Here is a 22,053-nt window from a genome sequence, read left to right on the forward strand (position 1 = left end):
TTGAGAAGGCAGGTGGGCCCCAAAGGAAAAATGTGCTTCCACGTTTATGCCTACCACTTGTTCTGGATGTTTCTCCCTAATTACCAAACCTGCCTTATATGGGATTAAATTGTACAATATAAATGACAGAAACTGCAAGTACAGAGCTTGATATGTGATAGGTGTTCAAAAGATGTTGATGAAAGTTGAATTTCATTCATCTGCTTATCAAGGTTCTTTCCTCCTTGTCTCAACAAAACCACAGCTTTTTAAAATAAATGGATCAGGAACAATGTCATTAAAAATAGATTTAAAATGGAAATTAAAACAGAAAGGAGATGTGAGAGTTCTTATCAGTCAAATCAACATTCACTTTGTCAGCGGAAGAATGACAGAAATGCAGACTGAGAAGGGTGTGCCTTCCACAGAAGGGGTAGAAACCGGTAACTGGGAATGGAATTTCATCTTTCCCTTAAGCACTGGAGTCTGACAAAAACATTTCTGCCACCTGGTACCTTCACCGCAATAGCTCAATGCACGGATGTATTTAGAGCCTCCTTAATTTAGTAAAGCTAGTATTGCCATTAAAACAACATCTGGATTATAGTTTAGAAAATAAAACTTGCACCATGGAAATTAAAGTAAGTGAGACAGTTATGTGAAAGTGCTTTTTACCCTGAAAAGCAAAATCATATCTTTATGTGAAAAAATTACGTGTACTGAAAGGAATCTACAAATAAACCAGTAACAGCAAATATTTATAGAACACCTTTAAGATGCAAAAATTATTCTGTGGGCCAAGAAGAGAAGTGATGGGTGACCACTTAGCTTAAAAATGGTCCCACAGGCATCTGCAAAGGTGCACAAAACAACCAGGTTCCAACAAGCCCTTCCCCACCTTAACAAAATCAAACAATGGAGTTATTATTTTTGCCAGGTTCTTCATCATGATGTTATCTTCATATGGTAATGCATATTTTTAAAGGTAAATAAGCACTTCCATTAGGCTTTCCAGGTTCCCTAATTTGCTTATGGTATTGGAGGCCCAGTGAATGAGATATTTAAGTAGTGAGATTTCTTTGTTTGCCCTAAGAACATTCTAGATTTCTTAGCCCCTGGCTGGAGAAAATGCCCATGCTAAATGATAACAACCGCACCACCATGTCCTTTCATATCAACAAAAGACGTGATTCACCCTATGGAACAAGGGTAGCAAAGAGAGTCTAGCCTCATTATTAGCAGATTACGTATTTGAGAATTTTTCTACTTGCTAAAATTTATTTGTAACCCCAAAATCAATGCACAAAGCACTTTCACAGTTATCTGTAGACATGATGCACAGAATGGAGAAAAATCTCAGTTACCCAATGGGCCTGTTCCCAGCTGAGGTTGAACAAAGTGATACTCTGCCTTCTCTTTTAGCTCTCAAACTGTAAACAAGTGTCCTTTTCATGAAATATTTAGCACCATGCTTTTCCCATTTTTACACTTTTTGTAGTGTGTAAAGCAGGCTTAAGTAGAGTGTTGAAGCCAAAAGAGGCAAAAACTATATGACAGTTCAATTTAGGTTATAGAATTTTAATATTTGGGTTATGGTGGCTCATGAATGCAAGATACAGGCAGAGAAGAAGACTATACTTTTTTGAATGTTCCTTCTATGCCAGAAAAATGTAATCAATATCCATATTTTTATCTCATCTGATAATTAGTGTGGGTATTAGCAAATTAGTTTGCCTATTACCTTTTAGAAAAAATGTGGTTTCTAAGAAAATGAATCTCATAATTTTTTTAAGGTACCTAACAAGTGTGGGCAAATCTCTAAGCAATAGAGATAGGAATTCAAAACTTATCTGACTCATTTCTCTTAGAACAGCTAAAATTAGAAACAAAATTTTTAAAAACCCAACAATATTAAGTTGTGACAAGGATGTGGAGCAACTGCAGCCTTCATACTTCACTATAAAAATATGATATAGCCACTTGGCAAAACAGTTTGGCATTTCTTATGAAGTTAAACATACACTTAATATATGACAAAGAATCTCACTCCTAGATATTTACCCAAGAGAAACAAATATGTATGGTCACACAAAGACCTGTAAGCAAATGTTCATGGCAGTTTTATTCATAATTTCCCCAAACTAGAAACAACCCATATGTCCATCAGTTGGTATGGTGAGTATAGATTATGGCACAGCCAGGTAATGGAGTCCTAATGGTGAAAAGATTGACTACAAAGCACAATGGAATGTTCTAGGTTGCTGGAAATGTTTTACATTTTGCTTAACACTGACAAAATGTAAAAATTTACTGCCTTGAGGCTAGTCACAGTGGTTCACACCTGCAATTCCAGCACTCTGGGAGGCCAAGGCAGGAGTATCGCTTGAGGCCAGGAGTTCAAGACCAGCCTGAGCAAGAGTGAGACCCCATCTCTATCAAAAAATTAGTTGGGCATGGTGGTGCACTTGGTGGCACACACCTGTAGCCCTAGATACTCAGGAGGCTGAGGCAGGAAGATTGCTTGAGCCCAGGAGTTTGAGTTTGCTGTGAGCTATGATGACACCACTGCACTCTACCCAGGGCAACAGAGTGAGACTCTGTCTCAAAAAGAAAAAAAAAAAATTTACTGGATTGGATGAAACAACCAGGTAGACAAATGGGAAATAGAGACGGTATCTTTTACAGTGCAGTTAGAAAGAAATATTTAAAAAGACATTTGTTGTTTATTCCCTAGCTTAAGCTACAACTACAGAAGAATATTTGCTAATTAACTGAAAGGAATGTTAAAATAAATCATATTTAGCTGTAGGGTATAACAGGCAGTAACAGGTATCCCAAGAGAGGGGCACTCTAGAAAGTCAAACCTCCCTAAGGTATTGTTTGAGATCTTCTCTCTCTGAGAGAAACCAGGCAAATTGTTTATAGACAGTCTTGGCAAAAGAGTTCTCCCGTTTGATAAGAAGTCAGTCATTTCTAATATATTGACCTGAAGATTATTTAATAATTTTATATATTATAATATTAACAGTATAGGGAATTTTAAAAAGAACATTGGTATAATTCCCTTATCTTAGAAAAGGAGTATTATGAAAGCTGAAAATGTTTACATTTGAATATGGATAAAAAGCTCTTAATCTTTGGAAGATATCTTTTCATTTTGTTAAACTATAATTCAACTTTAAATAACAAAACTGAACCTGAAAGCAATAGGTCCACACTTCTAATGAGTAAGTCCTAGGAGCATAAAAGTCACTTAGGAAGGAGCCCCTCTGTGATCTAGCTGCCTTGGGGGAGAAGGACTGACGAGGACAAATGGGGTGTGCTGTTTCCAAGGACAGGAGGGGGAAAGGATGATGCAGTTGTTGGTCTCTTGTCACATTTGTGACTTCTGGTGGTATTCTGCCTGTCTGGTTGATGTTTTCAGACCTGAATCAATTTTTTTTGCCTTCTCTTTTTTCTTTCTCAATGGCATCCTTCACAGATAGTGTCTCTTTCAAAAGCCTGAATGTTTTGCTTGCTTAATCACGTGTGTTTATTGAGGGTGAACAAAGGAGTGGTAAGAAATGAGCTGTTTTTACTGAGAAAACATCTCTTCCCTTGCAACTGTGATAAGCTGCTTTGGGGTGGCCAAGTCCAAAGTGCCATGAATATGAGCAAGAGACCACATGGGGCCTTGGATTCCCTGAATGATGATACATATTGGTAAAAAAGACTCAGGATCCAAACTGAGATTTGATCTCTGAAGAGGAGCTAAGCAGGAAGACTCCTTGTCCCTTGTGACCTGTGTCATCCAAGTGACCTAGATCTTGACTGGCCAAGGGACTCGCCAATTGGATGGAAATTGCTTACCCAATTTTATGTTTTATTAATAAGGTCTTAGTAACTGATGTTAAGGATCTGTGATTTTTCTTTGTAATCATTTTATAAACAATGGCATTTTTGAAGGGAGCAAATATGTTTAGCTTAAAGCAATAATGACATCTGTTAATGAAGTTAAACTATAGGTAAAGTATAGAGTTAGAGTGTCTTTAATGTTCTGAGAGAGCCCTAGTTTATAAACATACTGCCTGTGTCTTCAAAAATATATTCATATTTACGTTTACCATGTGTTCTAGTTTGGGGTTAGAAAAATTTGCTTACTCTCCACAGATAAAACATATAAAGAAATTCCCCATATAAAGCTTATGTTTTAAATAAAACACTTATGGAAATGCCATAAAAATTTGTAGAATGTCATAAAAGGCCCTGTTCAAAGCCTTCCAAACTCTCCCAAGCAAAACAAATCCTTTTCTGTATTCTCAATTCAGCTTTATTCATTCTTCAGTTATAGCCTTGTAGTATAGCATTGCATTATCCTGTTTAGTTTGTCTATGGTTTTGCTGAAATATAAACTCCACTGGGACAAGAAATGTTTTTCTTCTTTATATCCTTATTCTTCGTATTACAATGTTAGGTGCTAAGAAAGTGATTTTTTTATAAGAAGTAAGAAATTTCACAATGCCTACCTTGGAGATATAATTACGCTATAATGCCATGGCACAGACTTCATCATGGGGTCAAAGCTAAGGCCAAAGAGATGAGAGCCTGGCCCGATCCAAGTTTGTTTCAGGAGGCCCACTTGTTCCTCAAGGGAATACAGGGATGTAGGTCAGCTACCGGGTGGATTTGGGATCTGGATTTCTGTAAGCTATCTTGGGCACAGGCCAACTCTCCCAAATGATAGCAGGACCAATATAGAGCCACAAACCCTGGGCTTAAGGCCAGTCCTGAGATGTCTCTGGAATGAAGGACAAGGACGTGGTCCTTAAGCTGCTCCAAGCTATCAGACATTTTCTATGAGTTTTCATTAAAGGGATATTTTTCCATGTGTTTTTCCCATCACTCTTAATTAGCATTTGTGCCCAGTTTTTTGTGGTCCTGGAAAAAAATAATCGATCCAAAAATATTCCTCCAGAATTTATTTCAACCTATCTTTTGCCCATAGGCAAAACTACATTTCCAAAGCCATACGCCAATAAATAAGATTGTTTGTAGTTTTCATTCTGTTTTTACTCTACTTAAATAGTCCTTTAAGATTTAAAAAAAAAGGCAGTAAATACACTCCCTGTATTAGTTATCTATTGCTATATAATAAATTAACCCAAAGCTTAGTGGCCTAACTAACAATAAGAATTCATTTCACACACAGTTCATGGATCAGTTACTTGGGAGCAGCTGGGGTTGGCAGTTCTGGCTCAGAATCCGTCATAAGACTGCTGTTAAGATATTGGCCGGGGTTGCAGTCATCTGAAGGCTTGACTGGGCTTGAAGGATGTGACTCCGAGATAGTTCACTCCTATGAGTGGCAAGTTTGTGCCGCATAGGCAGGAAGTCTCAGTCCCTCACCACGTGGACCTCTCCACAGCACTGCTCGGGCATCTCATGACATGGCAGCTGACTTTCTTCAGACTGGGTGATCCAAGAGAATGAGCAAGACATAAACTGCAATGTCCTTTATGAGTTAGCCTCAGAAGTGACACATCTTTACTTCACTTCTTCTGTATACTTATGGGTACGCAGGCCAGCCTTGATTCAGTGTGCAAGGGGACTATACAAGGACATGAATAAAAGGTGGTGACAATAATTGAGGGTCAACTTGCATACTAGACTTCCACACTTAAAATTTTTGCAACATATCAAAATCAATTACATAAAATGAACCATGTGTTTGCATCTTAGTTATGAAGTTTAAGGTTTGTTTTTTTTTAATTTCAGCATATTATGTGGGTACAAATGTTTAGGTTACATATATTGCCTTTGCCCTGCCCAAGTCAGAGCTACAAGTGTGTCCATCCCCCAGATGGTGCACAGTACACACATTAAGTGTGTATATACTCATCCCCTCCTACCCCCTCCCATCTGCCCAACACCTGATGAATGTTACTACTATATGTGCATTTAACTTTTATTGGCTTGGCTCTTAGACTTCTTTAAGAAGCTCAATATCTAAAGACCAACACTCCTTAAAAATGCACAGACCCACAAGTGGACTACTTTACATACAACTTCAAGGGTTTTATGGATCTCCTGAGCTATGAAAAGAAACTCTAACCTGCAAGCTACACACACAGTGTTTTTAGCTGGCTGCCAAGTACAAATGTCATAGCTAATGCTCAACAATAGGCTGATGTCCAATGTTAGCTGAAGGGCTGGCTGAGTCTATGTAAGTGAGAATGACAGAAAACATCTACGTGAAGTACCGAATTCATCTTTAGTGTCACAATTGTATTTTTCTTTGTTGACCTGGTTAAATAAACTGTTCATACTTTATAGTGGGTTTTCTTGAGTTTGGGTTGCACAACACATGCCACCAGCTAATATTAAGTATTAACCTTAACATATATACACAAGTAGACTGACTCCCACTAATAGCTCATAACGTCACCAAAACCTTTCAGCTTCAGTTTTAAACATTACTCACCACCAAACAAGGTTATGTTAAATGAATGCTGCCCGGGGCTCCAGCTAGCTCCAGCTAGCTCTTTTAGCTAAACTAAAAGATAGTTTCTAAGTATAAAAGGCAGCCAGCAAGTTCATCACAAGAACTAGGGCGTCTCACTATCTCCAGCTAAACTTTCTCCTATAGACACGTAACACATATTAAATAACAGAAAGCACAGATTCTCCAAAATTATAGAACTATAGTAAATTAGCTAAGTTCATATTAACCACTTTCTTCAAAGTAGTACCCCAGTGCTTAATATTGACTATATAAAAACATCAGTATTATTTCCCAGTACAGAGTGTCTCATCAGAATCATCAGTGATAGTTGTTTAATATGCGGGCTACAAGGACAACTAAATCAGAATCGGGGGTGAGTGTAGTGAGGGTGGGGGAGGCAGGACTCTGTGTACTTAACAGATTCACTAAGTCTCTGGTTTTCCAGGTGTGGTCCCAGCACCAGATGCACTATTCATTCTTAACATGGGCTATGGTGAAAAAGTCAATAGGAACTTGAAGAAATGCAAATTCTCTGAACCACCCACCTCAGATCTACTGAATCAGAAACTCTGGGGAGGTGGAGCCTACTGTTCTGAGTTTTAACAAGCCCCCCAGGAGATCCTGATGCTTGCTCAAGCTGGAGGCCCATGGCACTCAGTGATTCCTTGCTCTTCAGCATAGTGTGAGATTCATTGTCTCCACATTGGTTAAACAGCTATGTTTCAATAAAAACAAAAGTTATAAGATTTCATTTGTCATTCCCATCAAATTGTCTTCCACAACCAGGAATCGTGGATGTAGGATGCAAATACCATAAAGGAGGAAGAGCAGGTGGGAGAGAGATTTTAGATTCAGAGCAGATAAACAGAGGTAAATGTGACTCCCCATTTTTCTAAAAGGAAAAAAAGAAAAAATAATCACTCTCACAAAATAGGAAAGTCCCTGGAAAGAGATATCCCTAAAAGATATCCCTTACTTTTATACTTTGGTTTTTATTTATTTACTCAGCTAATGCTTATGGTTTAATGTCTTTTAAATTATTTAATAATTCACAGGAAGTTTACTTAGTGTTAACATCTGTGGTCCCTTTGTGGCCTATCAACCTCCAACTATATAAAGGAATGTTTGAAATGGATGTTTCTGGGATACCACAAAAACCTTACAGATGACATTTGAGCTATGGGTTATGACGACTTTGGAAAACACCACAGTAAATACTTGTTGTCTTAATTTTCTGACATGAGTGAAAACAGATGCTTGGACTGAATGGATGATTAAGAACAAGAGTTATATAATGCAATTCAGCTGACAAATTTAGGGGCTTATAGGACTAAATGCATGTTCCTTGTAAACAGCTGAGAAAGGCACCTGAAAGGATTTGAAAGGCACTGACACATTGGTGAAAATTTGTGAAAATGGGATTTCTTGTCAAGAGTATGTGGAGAAGGAATTTTGACTAACCTACAGTATGAAGTATTGTTAATTCTCTAAGTGATTCAATTGTATTGAATCATAGTAACTTTATATATTCTATACACTTTTAGGCTTTTTAACTATAACCCATATTAATAATGAATAGTGGGAAAATGTATACATAAATTAGCTTTCCAGACCCCAGGTGTGTGCCTTCTTGAATACATGTGTGCCATACTGCATTGTATTGTTGATTCCCCTTGTGAAATAAATAAAAACCAAAGAAGAAATGCATGAAAGTCCTAGAAACTAAAATTCAAATTTTAAATATCGATATTACAACTGGTGCTTTAGTTGTAACATCGATATTTAAAATGTGGGTTGTTCACAAAACAGGATAATAAAAAAATTACTTGCTTTGGATCAAAACCACAAACCACAGTACTACCAATATGTTCATCAATTAAAAAAATCAGTGGTGCATCACGCCAAATTTTAGTTTCTAGGACTTCTGTGTATTTCTTCTTTGGTTTTTATTTATTTCACAAGGGGAATCAACAAAACAGTGCAGTATGACACACATCTATTCAAGAAGGCACACACCTGGGATCTGGAAAGCTAACTTATGTATACATTTTTCCACTATTCATTATTAATATGGGATATAGTTAAAAAGTCTAAAAGTCAATAGAATATATAAAGTTACTATGGCAGAGATGGTGGGGGGTTTCCAAGCACAAGAATTAGAACTTGAAAAGACATGGCAGCAGGAAAGAGCAGGGCTGTAAACAGAGAGGAAAATTTGGCAAGTCATCTGTTGAGTAGACCAAAGAAAATGGTAAACCAGAGAACTGGAGATCAAAGAGAGAGGCTGGTATGTTAAAAGGGCATTAAATGCCTGCGACTGCAATCTATAGTTGCCAACTAAAGGATCACATTTCCTGGGGACACTTTACACAGAAACCAGTTTTCATGGAAATGTCAGCTACAAGTCAAATAAAAAGAAATGGGATATGAACTTAAGATCCGACTCAACGAGTTACAGGAAAACAGTAAAATTCTCTGCAAGTTCTTCAAAACAAACTCCAACAACTACAATGAATCAACCATCCAGGAACAAATAGAAAACCAACCTTACAAAATAACACTATACTATGTGGCTTTGACCATGCATATGTTGTTGCCATCTGCAAGCAACATAGTGACTGATGCTGTCTATATTCAAAGCCATTTAAGAATGAGCTGCGGGGGGCGGGGGGTATAGTTATGGTTTGTCCAATCTGATACACATGGAGCTTATCGGATGATTTGTAAATGTGTGCTTTTTGCAAGCTTACTGATACCAAGATAAATAAACAAAAAATCATGATATTTTCCAACCAAGTAGAACGCTTAGCATAACATAGAAATGACACTCCTGCCTTGAGAAAAACATAAAGTGTGCATTGTCTTCCAAAGGGATGATTCCTTCTGTAGCCAAACAGATGAAATGTCAGCTGTGGGGTGAGACCGTGGGCCAAAGTGGACAGCAGGAGTGGTGAGGGTAGGAGCCAGCAGAATGCTCTGAGGACTCTTATGGGTGTTGAGAGAAGGGGGAAGAGGAGAAGTGGGAGGAGGAGGGCAGAAAAAGGTGAATGATCATTCACCATTAGGTGAATGATCAGTCATCTGACCCAACCAACCCAGTACTTGAGAGGTGACCAGAGAGACTCCGGAAAAAAACAAGTCACACAGAACTGCATCCCAAGGAGAGGTGGGGGGGAGGAAAATATTTGACAGTAAAAGATAAATCTGCTCTGAGCAGGACCTTCCAAACCCCTGCAGGGAGAGTTGGACAAGGGATGCTGATGGCAACCGTCGTGTTTAAAATATCCACAGCACCTCGGCGTCTCTCCTGAGATCCGGTTTCACTGTGCGGCTGCCACACCGCAGGCCCAGACACACTACACTTTGACACCCAGCAAGAGAGTATTTTTTGCACTTAGCATCTTTTGGAGAAGTGTGCGGGACAACGGAGTGTGGAGGAGGTCTCCCTCTCGCTGCCACGGCAGGTAAAGAGTTTTCAGAAGCATGCCTGGTCTTCACATCTCCTTTGACTTAGGTTAGGAAAGTTACAATCCAAAACTCCATTAAAGTCACCCTGATATTATTAGTGGAAGCTAAACAGAGGACTGATATTCTTTTTATCCCCATTTTTCAAAAGAAGAAATCTGAGGTTCAGAAAGGTTAAGAAGCTTGCCCGGGCTCACATGCACTGCTGCACTTCACCCACCAGCATATACTGCTCATTCTCAGTATTTATCTTTCCAGTTTATAATGAAACTACAGATTAGGGGAAACCTCAATGGGAGAGCATGCCCAGCATCATTTTCCTTTTAATTCTAGTAAAAATATGAGCAGTTGGGGAAGAATCCCATGACAGCAGGATCATTAGGAGCATTTGAAGAGGATGGGCCAGGAGATGAAGGGAGGGCAGTTCTCCAGGTCACAGGATGCCTTATTGCAAAGTAACTGGCTGGAGATGCCTTAACTCCCCCTGGGAAAGTGAAAGGAGAAGGAAACTGCCCTCCACCCCCTGCCGGCGTATCTGGAACAGGACTGAATTCCAGAGCTCTCTGCCAGCATGACTTTGGCAGCCACACCAACCCCTCCTTAATGACAGAATCCGCTGCTCTCAGAGAAGGAAGGCCGTTAGATCCTGCACACCCCCACACACGTGTGCACAGTGGCCTCTCACCAGGACCCTTGGAAAACCAGAATGTTTTCTTATCTGCTAACAGAATGGAAAAATCGAAGGACTAGATTTAAGGAGAAAGGAAACCAGAAACCACCTTGGCATCATGTCTTAAGCAAAGCAGCCCTGCTCAACATCCTACCAAGAGTTTGTTCACCATTCAGAGAGGAGAGAACCCTCATTTTATTGAAGACATAGTGAAACACATTTCAAAGATGTTTCAGATTATAAGACATGCTATATGCTGAAAAATTATTCTTAACATAAAACACAAAGATGAGCTGGAATGTAAATGGTAATGTGCACAATTGAAGAAAACGTTTCCAAAGTTTCCAGAATTTATGTTACCTGGGCTTTCTGAGTAGAAAAATTTATTACACATTTGCTTAACTCCTGCATTTCGCACTGACTGGGATCATGAAGTGCTTTGTTTTTCTTAACATATTAAATGAATTATATGAATTCATTTTATTCTTCTTTATGTATGTTACCTAAAGCCAGTACATGGCAACACAGTGGGATAGCTCAACTCCTGAAAATGTTGGTTGTTAAATGAGGATAAAAAAATTAAGACACCAGGCCAGGCGTGGTGGCTCCTGCCTGTAATCCTAGCACTCTGGGAGGATGAGGCGGGAGGATCACTCAAGGTCAGGAGTTTGAAATCACCCTGAGCAAGAGTGAGACCCCGTCTCTACTAAAAATAGAAGTTAATTGGCCAGCTAAACATATATAGAAAAAATTAGCCAGGCATGGTGGCACATGCCTGTAGTCCCAGCTATTCGGGAGGCTGAGGCAGAAGGATCGCTTGAGCCCAGGAGTTTGAGGTTGCTGTGAGCTAGGCTGATGCCACGGCACTCTAGCTCAGGCAACAATGGGAGACTCTGTCTCAAAAAAAAAAGAAAAGAAAAAAGAAAAAAAGAATCAAGACACCAATGGTCTCATATAAAAGAAAATTACTTTTGTGTGGCCAAATATTTTTAAATAGAACTGATTTCAAACTCCTTGAAGGTAAGAAATGTCTTACTCCTCTTTGTAATTCTAATATGATAATCTTAAAAAATATTAATTGAATGAGAAAATGTATAAATGTAAGTCCAGTCTTGAAAAACACAGTCATAACTTCTGTTCAGATCTAGCTTCTGATATTTTATAAAGGCAGAGGGTAGCACTTATGTTCTAACACTAAAAACAAATGTTCATGTCAATCTTAAGCATTTTCTTTTTATGTAATTTCAGAATGTAGCCTGGAAAGTTTTTTAGATATTGTTTTAAAATCCTGGAACAAAGCAGAAAAAATAAATAAAAATTGCTTTTAAATTGATACATATTAAAATTTAGATATCAAAATAATTTATTTGCAACTTTTAAATTTCACTCTATACTCATCCAGAAAGATTTATCCAACACTTACACATATAAATGTTCAAAAGTTGTAGGTCAGTTCTCAACCCTGGCCATATGGGAATCACCTGAGGAATTTTTTAAACTATCTTACCCTAGACTTATTTATCATTGAGACAGGGTTTTGCTCTGTTGCCTGGCTAGAGTACAGTGGCATCATCATAGCTCACTACAACCACAAGCTCATAGCTCAAGTGATCTTCTCAGTCACTGGAGTAGCTGGAACTACACAAGCGTACCACCACACCCAGCTACATATTTTATTTTTTGTAGCAATGGGGTCTCGCTGTTGCTCAGGCAGGTCTTGAACTCCTGGACCCAAGTGACCCTCCCACCTTGGCCTCCCCAAGTGGTAAGATTATAGGCTTGAGCCACACTGTACCTGGCCCCTAGATCAATTTAAATCATAATTGAGTGGGGAGGCAGAATATTGTTAATATTTTTTAAGCTTGCAGTTATTCTCATATGCAGCAAGAATGAACACTATTGGGATAAATGTTATAGTAAACTCATATGTAAACATTAAAAGAAGAAAATATGGAATTGTTATATCATGGGTGAGATTTTAATTGGGACTCAATTGTCTCTAAAATTAATTTCTAATCTGACCAGATTTCATCTGGTTTTCTAACAAACGGGCATTCAATGTATAATTCTTGACTGGAGAACAGTAGCAACCTTTCCATGAAAATATCACACTGTTCACCTTCTTTTTCAGAATTCCATAGGAAGGAATATTAGCTGACTTCATAGCTTGTGCACTGAGAGGCTCCCAAACCTCTGACCAGCTGGAAAGCTCCTAAATTTCCATCTAGATCACAGAGAATTTAAGTCAGGGCTTTGCTAGGTGAGGGGAGCCTACCACACTCTATAACAATTTTGCTGCAGAAGGTTCTGGGTGGAAAACCCAAACTAACCTTATGAGCAGTGGAGTTAATCCTGGTTCAGTCTCTCGCTGTCCACAGAACTTTTCCAGGGTAGCCTGAGACCTCGAAGCCAACCTTTCCTACCATGTGCCTCCTGTGCCTTGGGGACCATCCCAAGAGAAAAGGCTAGAGAAAAGACCTGAAGGGTATTCTAGCATAGAACATTCTATAATGTTCTGGGTGTCATGTTTAGAATATTTTCTTTGTGTATCCTAATTTTATTTTTTTATTTTATTTTTTTATTTCACCATATTATGGGGGTACAGATTTTAAGGTTTCAATAAATGCCCATTTCCCCCTCTCCCCCCACAAGTCTGAGTCTCCATCATGACCATCCCCCAGATAGTGCACATCTCACTCATTATGTATGTATATACCCGCCCCCTCCCCCCTCCCACCTGCCCAATATGTGTATCCTAATTTTATTTTTTGTCCTGGGAGCATATGGAAGAATTGTTTTATTAACACTAAACAGGATCTGAGAGAAGCTCCTTTGGTTTTACTAGTTGCCTCCATCACATCCACTCTAAAAGTATACTTTCTTTCTCCAAATACAAATTTAATTAGGCCTTATAGTAACTCCTCCATTTACTCTACTGATGTTTAGAAGCATATTTTTTAGGGGACTATATTGTCAAATTCCTAAGTGTCAACAGCTTCATATTTGTTCATTGTTTTTCTCATGTTTTCTTTTTTCCTTTGAGAGATGGTGGCATTAATGAAAGAAGTTTTTCTATTTGGGAGGGATTTGTTTTGTGTCTCCCTCTACATGGGATCAACACGCTTCATGGACCACAGAGAAAATTAGCAAAGGAATCTAGACCGTGACTGGGCTCTTGCATATGGAAAAAAGGCCTGCATTGGCTGCTGAATATTTACTTTGGAACTCTTAAGATACTTATCTCAATTCTCAGGGATTTCTTAGAATTAACTTCAATCATAGAGGAAGGCAAATTATCAGTTTGTCTACAAGCATCTGCCACAAAAAGCTGAATTCTGTGGGAAGTTGATGGGGTGTTAATGCTCAAACAAGTATATTCTCTGGAGTTAGATTTCCTGTGTTTATAGTTCCACTAGCACTTACTAGCTGTGTGACTTTAAGCAGCCATTGAGCATTTTGTGGTGGATAGACTCTGAGATATCTTAAGGTATGTAATCAACTTGTATGGTAAACCTGTGAGTTGCTTCTAACTAATAGAATATGGCAAAAGTGATAGGTTGGCACTTCTAGGATTAGGCTACACAAGATTGTGATTTCCATTGTGTCTGCAGACTCTTCCGGGCTTATACACTTTGATGAAGCAAGTAGCCATTAAAAAAGATCCATGTGTTCTTATATTTTCCTGGTTAGAGCTGGAACCCATACTACTAAGTGAAGTATCCCAAGAATGGAAAAACAAGCACCAGATATATTCTCCAGCAAACTGGTATTCACTGAGTAGCACCTAAGTGGACACATAGGTACTACAGTAATAGGGTATTGGGCAGGTAGGAGGGGGGAGGGGGGCGGGTATATACATACATAATGAGTGAGATGTGCACCATCTGGGGGATGGTCATGATGGAGACTCAGACTTTTGGGGGGAGGGGGGGAAATGGGCATTTATTGAAACCTTTAAATCTGTACTCCCATAATATGCCGAAATAAAAAAAAAATCCAAAAAAAAAAAAAAAAAGACCCATGTGTCAAAGAACTGAAGAGACCTCTGTTATTCCTCTGGCTAATGGCCTCCTATTAGCCAGTGAGGAAATGAGGCCCTTTGACCAGCAATCCTCAAGGTATTGAATTCTACCAATAACCACGTGAGCTTGGAAGTGAGCCCTTCCCCATTCAAACCTTCAGATGAGATCCCCACTCTGGCCAATACCTTCATTGCAGCCTTATAAGAGATCTTGAAGGAGAGGAGAGCCTGGCCAGCTAAGCCAGGCTCAGACTCCTAACCTACAGCAACTATGAAATAACAAATGTGTGTTATTTTAAATTGATTAATTTTGTGGAAATTTTTAATGCAGCAACAAATAACTAACATACTCTTTAAGGTTAGTTCCTCATTTGTGAAATGGAGATGATTTTATATATACATATACATACATACATATATATATCACATGTTTATAAATGTTTATCATCAATACCATGCCTGATAATAATATGGTTATATTTTAAAATATTGTTTTGATAGAATAAATGTATATAAACCATTGTTTTTCTATTTTCTGTTTAGCATATTCCTTTTTAGCTGATACTATATTTTTACCCTTTTTTGGTCATATTAACAAATATGTTTTTATTTTACTATTCTAGTAGTCTCTCACATTAGATTATCCTATTTTTTAATTTTGTTTATTCTGAGATAGCACTTTTATTAATTCACCTATTTACTTTCAATATTCTCTCTCTTTTATACCCACTTTTAAAAATGGCAATCAGGGAACAGGCAAAACGAAATTTTTCTAATTGGTCGGTTGGTCACATCTCCTGAATAGTCCTCCCTTCATTACACACCTCACTTTTGTCTTAGACAAACCTTTTGTTAACGCACATTAACCTATAAAAACATTTTAAGTGTCTTTTCCTATAATACAGTATTGATGAATTCTATTCTCAAGTGTTCCTCTCTGCCCCATTAACTTGAAGAGAGACTAAAATCCTTTAGTGTTTAGCATCTCATAGCCCAACATAGTACTCTATAAAACTAAACTAGTGAATCTATAATTAACACAGAGAAACTATATTTGTAAACTTTGGATTCTAAATTTATCATCAAAACAAATTATACTTGATCACATTTTACATTCCTAATGTAATGTTCTTTTATAGCAGAGCTGTATCTCATTCAATTTTACCTAGTAGATACTTAATAATCAGTATTTAATATGTTTATTGACTATTAAAAATTAATGATCAAAGATTATTATGGAATTTGTTATGCAGCAATAGATAACTAACATGCTCTTTAAGCTTAGTTTCTCATTTGTGAAATGGAGAAAATATTTCACAAATGTGAGGATAAAATGAAATAATGTATATAAGCACTTAGCATTAAACATCATACCTGACATATAGCAATATGGTTGCTATATTTTTAAGAATTATTAAGAATTAATAATTCTTAATCCTTAATAATGAGTAGAAAACACATCAATAAAACTGCCAAGAAAATTTAGAGCTATAAAAGATTCTAAACTAATTCTCTGTGGTTTTCAAACTCTTTCTTTAGCACCAGAATCACTTTTTCTAATATACTCTTTAATACTATCCCAGCATCACATCAATATATATTACTCGTAAGCAGAACCCCACTCACTGGGCTTTGCACTCCCCACTATTATCCTCCCAACTTCCCTGCCCATAGAAGAAAGAGATCCTCCCTTTTGGAGAAATGGACGGAGTTGTTGGAGTGACACACACTTGTCACAGTGAGGTTGGGAGGGCTCCGAAGAGAGTGAGAGCCAGCCCCCAGGTGAGAGGCTGGACAGCTGACAGAGCAGATGTAAGAGTCTGCCTCTCCAAAGACAACTTTTTATTTCCTCTTAGTAATCAATCTTGAGCAGTCTGGGAAGATAGAGACAAAGCACAGTTGCATCGTGAGTGGATTTCTCAGTCTTGGCAATACTCACTGAGCTCTGGCCGTGGAGGTGGCTGGGCTCTGGCCCAGCAGCTACCTTTGTTGGGAAGGCCCCTCACCTCTCAGCCACCCTCCTCCTTGCCCTGACGTGTGTTTGTACTTCAGACCTCTACTTGGGTGCCCTATTCTCTTGTAATTCTTGACACCTCCAGTCTGGATTGGATCCTTCTGGTTGTTCTCAAAATTCTTTATGCTTCAACCAAATTTTAGGATGACCTCACTCTATTGTCGTTATTCCTTTCCACCCATCTCCTCCGTTAACTGTTCAGCTCCCTGCAGACAAGTGCCAAGGTTTTTCCTCCCAGCATCAGCGCTCTCATAAATGTGGAATATAATTTGTGACTTGAACAAATTCATGTATCTTTACATCGAGCAGGGAACTAATATCATGTCAAAGTTGAAGGTATGGTCTTTTGCCACTTGCTGGCTACATGGCTTGGAGTAAATTACTTAAACACTCTGAGGCCCAAGTTTATGCTCTGTAAAGTGGGAATAATAAGATACCTGCTTCACAGTGCTACAGTTTGAATGTAGCCCCTCCAAACTTCAGGTGTTGCCAATGTGATATTATGACGTAGAGCCTTTAAAAGGTGTTAGGACATACGGGCTCTTCCCCCATGAACGGGAGTAGGTGCCCTTATTAAAAGGGCCTTGACAGAGGGCTTTGGCTGTCTCTTGCCCTCTGCCTTCCACCAGGTAGTAAGGCGGCCCTCACACCAGATGCTGGAACCTTGATCTCGGACTTCCCAGCCTCAAGAACTGTGAGAAATAAATGTCTGCTCTTCATAAATTACCCAGTCTCAGCTATTTTGTTATGGCAGCACAAAATGGACTGAGATGATAGGGGAGCTCCAAGAATTTAATTAGATTTTTCTACATTAAAAAGTATGTAAGACTAAATTATCACATCTAGTATACACTCAAATAATGTTATCTGTGATAGCAATAATGGCAATCGTTCTTACTATGATGGTTTCTGTATGATCACCATCTGCCCTTGTGTTCTGTGTTCCTGGAGTCAGACATCTCTACCCTGTCAGGTAAAGATCCAAGGCAAAGAGCCAGCTGCCTCCTCCCTCTGCCATGTGCAGAGTCTCGCCCAGGATCCTCGTGCCCCTTGGCCACCTAATTACACTCGGATATTCCTCTGCAGTTTTCCTCACATGTGCGTCAGGAGGTCTGACAGACCTGACTAGAAATAGTCGCCTTTTGCCTTCAGGCTAATTATACTCTTCATTATGCAGTTGTTTTAGCGCAGAGGCGTGTCAAGGCCCTATAGAAAATTGTGTTGGCTCCCTTCATTACTGTTCTCTTTGTTTTTTATTTTAGCCTGTTTGCAAGGGGAGGGGATTTATGTGGTGCCAAGAATAAATATTCTGAGAGGTAGCAGTTCCACTTCCAAAGGTATAAAACAATGCGGTGATTCTTCTCTAGTGCCTGTGTGTTAAGGTCTAATTCTCCGCCTGAAAAACAAGTTTAATGGGATCTCACCTGGAGGGTCCCTGAGGTCTTGCCAATCCCCATGGAAAAGCTGATCCTAAGGCAAAGATGCAGTTTTCCAAAGAGTATCGTTTGGTCATGTGGGCAGACAATGGTCAGGCTAGAATGCAGTAGAGATCTTCCTTCACTGTCACCTAGAACCACACTTCATTCCCGTACCCCACCTTTCCGCCAAGAACATGCCACTTCATTTGCTACCTTACAAGAGATTTTTCCATTTGAACACAAGACCATATATTATTTGGTGTGCATATTTTTTTAGATATTGATCCCATTTTCTATGATGCAATAAACATTCATTGAATACCTGTTATTTGTCAGTCTCATTCCTGAAAGCTTTGTATCTCTTATTTAATCCTAAAATACTATAAGACAGTTATCATTAGTCCCATTTTACAGATGAGGAAACTGAGGTTTAACGAAAGTAAATAACTTGTTAAAAAATACAGTCATTAAGTGGTAGAAAGAAGAACAGGTCCATTAATAGTGTCTAACTTCGAGCTTTTAAAAGAATTTTCTAATAACTTATTTTTTATAACAAGGTATGTGGCTAGGTATGCAAATAGGCATATGACATACAAGTGATTTCCTATAAATAATCAAATATATAATATATATCATATGTATATAAAATGTGGATATGTTCTTGAGAAAATATAAAAACTAAGATGATGTTTAAGAACTTTACATAAGCTATTTTATTTGAGGGAAGGGTGGTGTTCACGTGTACACTGCAGAACGTGAGTCCTAAGGTGCAGGTCCTTGGGCTGCCTCCCTGGCAGGAAGCAGGATAGAACATGGATTTTGAATCAGAAGCTCAGTATCTAGTCCTGGCTCTGCCATTAACATGGGAAAGTTATTAAATCTTCCCTGCCCTTGGGTTTCTTCATTTGTAAAATAAATAGTTTATCTAGTTCAGTGGTTTCCAAATATTGGTCTGTGATAAAGTTTTCATCAGTCTGTGGTGAAATGAGGAAAATAAGGACAACAGACTTATTCATGCAGTTAAATTCATTTATTTTATGTATCTGTGAAAATGGCTTGCTTTTATGAACAATGGGGATCCCCTCAACTTTGAGCATCCTCTTATAGCAATATTCAACTATGTTCTCTATAATGGAACTCTGATACTAAAATATGTATGCATTTTTACTGGTCCATACATCCAAAGGTCTAAATTAGACTATGTAATCATGAGTGTCCTTTCTTGCTCCACAATTCCAAGCTCTTCTTAAATCACAAATAGTATTTAACTAACTCTAAAGTAGGAAAGAAGAAGAAAAGAAAAAATCGTTTATCCCTTTTTTTCTTTTTTAGCCCATCATTTCCTCAAATGTGACACACAAGCCCCTGGTAAGGTATTAGAGCTGTTCTACTAAAAAGAGGATACTTTGTGAAATGAATTGGAGAAACAATGGGTTAAAAAAGTTGGACAGGTTTCTTTTACTGAGCACTTGTAAAATGCTAACATCTTTTGTAACTCCCCCCCAAAAGACAAAGCAGCAAAGGCTCCCCAGGTTACTGACAGGAAGCAGCTGCCTTCCCTCCCTACCCGCACCCATCGTAGGACAGTGCACCCACGCCTGGAACACAGTTTGAGAAAGGTGACCTTAGCAAAAAGAAAGTTCCTCAGTAGATTCCATAATCAAAAAATAGCATTAAAACCAAAGGAGTTTACCATTTATTTTATAGTTATAATTGAATGGGTTTTATTTTCAAATAACCAAAACTATGAATGCTTTTAAAATTTACAAAAGAAACCTGGATGAAAACACTTCAGATTAATGTGCAATGTACTAGACAAAAGTTTTTGTGACAACTATGTGAGTTTTTTTTTTCTTTGCCTTTACAAATAAAGGAAAATTATGTCAAGAGAGTCGTATCCAGTGATTGCAACACGATAATGAAAGCACTTAGCATTTGCAGAAGTTTGCAGTAACAAAATTAAGGCTATCATCTCTATACAGTGAATATAAAGTAAAATAAAGCCATCTGTATGCATTGATCCTGAGGAAAAAAAACCCAGAATCTTCTCAAATGGTGTATCATAATTAAATATTTCATCAAAAGGAACAATTAATTCTGAATGTTTGTGGCTCATAAATGATTTATTTAAATCTCAGATTGACTGTGATCAAACAACAAAATTCTTGGTAGAAGAAAAGAAATCTAATAGTGGTGTTTTTATTTTATTTGCATAATTATTCAATCAGAGTTGAGAAAGTTTACTTAGTCTTTTTTATTACTTTTCACATTGTGTGAAATATCAACTAGCAAAATGTATCAGCCTTCACATTCTGGATTCAAGTTTCACTTTACCCACTGAAGAAAGAACAGTTTTTACTTGGGTCAAGATGATCCTAGAGCAAACTATTCAGAGAGAGGACCTAAGAATGATATTTTGGATATTCTGACACTAACAACCTTTCCTTCAAACTCTAGGCAGGCCAGGTTTTTGACAAGCATGTGGCTCAGCGCTACCTCCAATATTTTCCATTATAACTGTACGGTAAATTCCAGCCTGTTTTTCATAATCCTGCTGACTACAGCAGTCTGCAACCATAAAAAGCCTTCACAGACCTAGAGTTGGCTTAGAAAATTGCCTCTGCAAAGGAACAAAAAAATACATGCAACATTTATGTTCAAAGGCGGATGAGAGGGGCAAGAGCCTCTTGTTTGGGTTCCAATAGGCTCAAGGGTTTTGTTTTTTTTTTTTAGGGTCTAAATTTAGAAATTTTAATTTTCTTTTGATAACATTTATAAACAAAATACCAACACTAAAATGAGAGCAATTTAGCCAGGAAAAGGGGAGTGTCTTGTCCAGCAGATCAAACTTTCTTCCAAACTCCACGGGAGGGAAGTGTCTACGAATTAGCACGTGACTGCACCTTGGGGTGACCTGCCTAGAGACTCCCTCACGGTTAACAGGTATGCTTGAGGTTTACACCAAAAATTCAAGGCTTCAGAATTAGTGTCTTTTGAACCTTAAGCTAGTACAGGGAGGGTGATAAAAACACCAAACAACTCTTTTTAACAGACTACAATAACTACTTATATGATTCAATATACAAAAACTATACTTTGAAACTATACCATTCAAGTTTCTGTGAACATCTGCTTAACTTACTAAGAAGTTGGTTGTCATTTTTGCAATCCAGAACTGCAATTGAAAAGCAAATAACGGAGAAGGGGAAATAAAAGTTTAAGTGACCCCTTCACACATCTGAACTTTGACTTTCTGTAGAATAACTCTATTCCCCCCCATCTGGTAAAGCAGATCATATTTAATAGCAACATTTAAAAACGAGTATATCTTAAAATTATTTTTAAAACATAAAACATCAGGGCTACTTGCCTTTTGGCAATTTCTGTGCATTTCCCAGGACTAGTGCAATACTTCCACAGAGAAGTAGACACCCCAAGCTGGAGAGCATGTTGCATTTGCCACCTCGCCCGGGGAGTGGTCCTGGTGGGTGCCTCGCAGCCCTGGAGCTGCATTTAAGTGGACTGTCTCCCGGTGACAGAGGCGGGCGCTGCACTAAGCCGAGCTGTGGGCTTACTCACAGGGGGTGGAGACAAGATGACATCACACCCTTTCCCACACACACCAAGGGGAAAAAAAGCACAACAGCAAAAACATATCATCACATTTCCCTCCTCTAGGTTGTAACTGTCTGTCTCTTCCCTTCCCTCTGTGATTTAAACATTGAAATTATGGCCAATCTATATTTATGAAAGAAAAAGCATTTAGGCAAGTTTGAAACATTTGATGAATTACTTTAAGGAATCCAGAAAAGACATACTTAAAACTACCAAAATGATAAAAATATAAAATAAAAGCTTATTAGGAAGGAAACTGTTTTTAATTATCCAGTTCTTTTCAATGGGAGTAAACCCAATTTTTTTAAATTGGAGGAAACAAACATAAAAATACACTTTGAGCCATATTGCAGTTCTAATATTATGAGAAACATTTAAGTCCTTGGCTAC

At 38.2% G+C, this 22,053-nt stretch overlaps 1 protein-coding gene across 1 annotated transcript in view; it reads right to left on the reverse strand.

The window, feature by feature from the left end:
• ABI3BP (ABI family member 3 binding protein) overlaps window positions 1–21,581 on the reverse strand; it is a 222,646-nt gene extending 201,065 nt beyond the window's left edge. The window contains exon 1 of the mRNA XM_012779687.2: window positions 21,419–21,581. Within this exon, the coding sequence (XP_012635141.2) occupies window positions 21,419–21,497 (79 nt within the window). The 5' untranslated portion in view covers window positions 21,498–21,581. The remainder of the gene's footprint in view (window positions 1–21,418) is intronic.
• Window positions 21,582–22,053: the final 472 nt, after the last annotated feature.

Source organism: Microcebus murinus, chromosome 1 (assembly GCF_040939455.1).
Source record: "Microcebus murinus isolate Inina chromosome 1, M.murinus_Inina_mat1.0, whole genome shotgun sequence".
Classification (NCBI taxonomy): Eukaryota; Metazoa; Chordata; class Mammalia; order Primates; family Cheirogaleidae; genus Microcebus; species Microcebus murinus.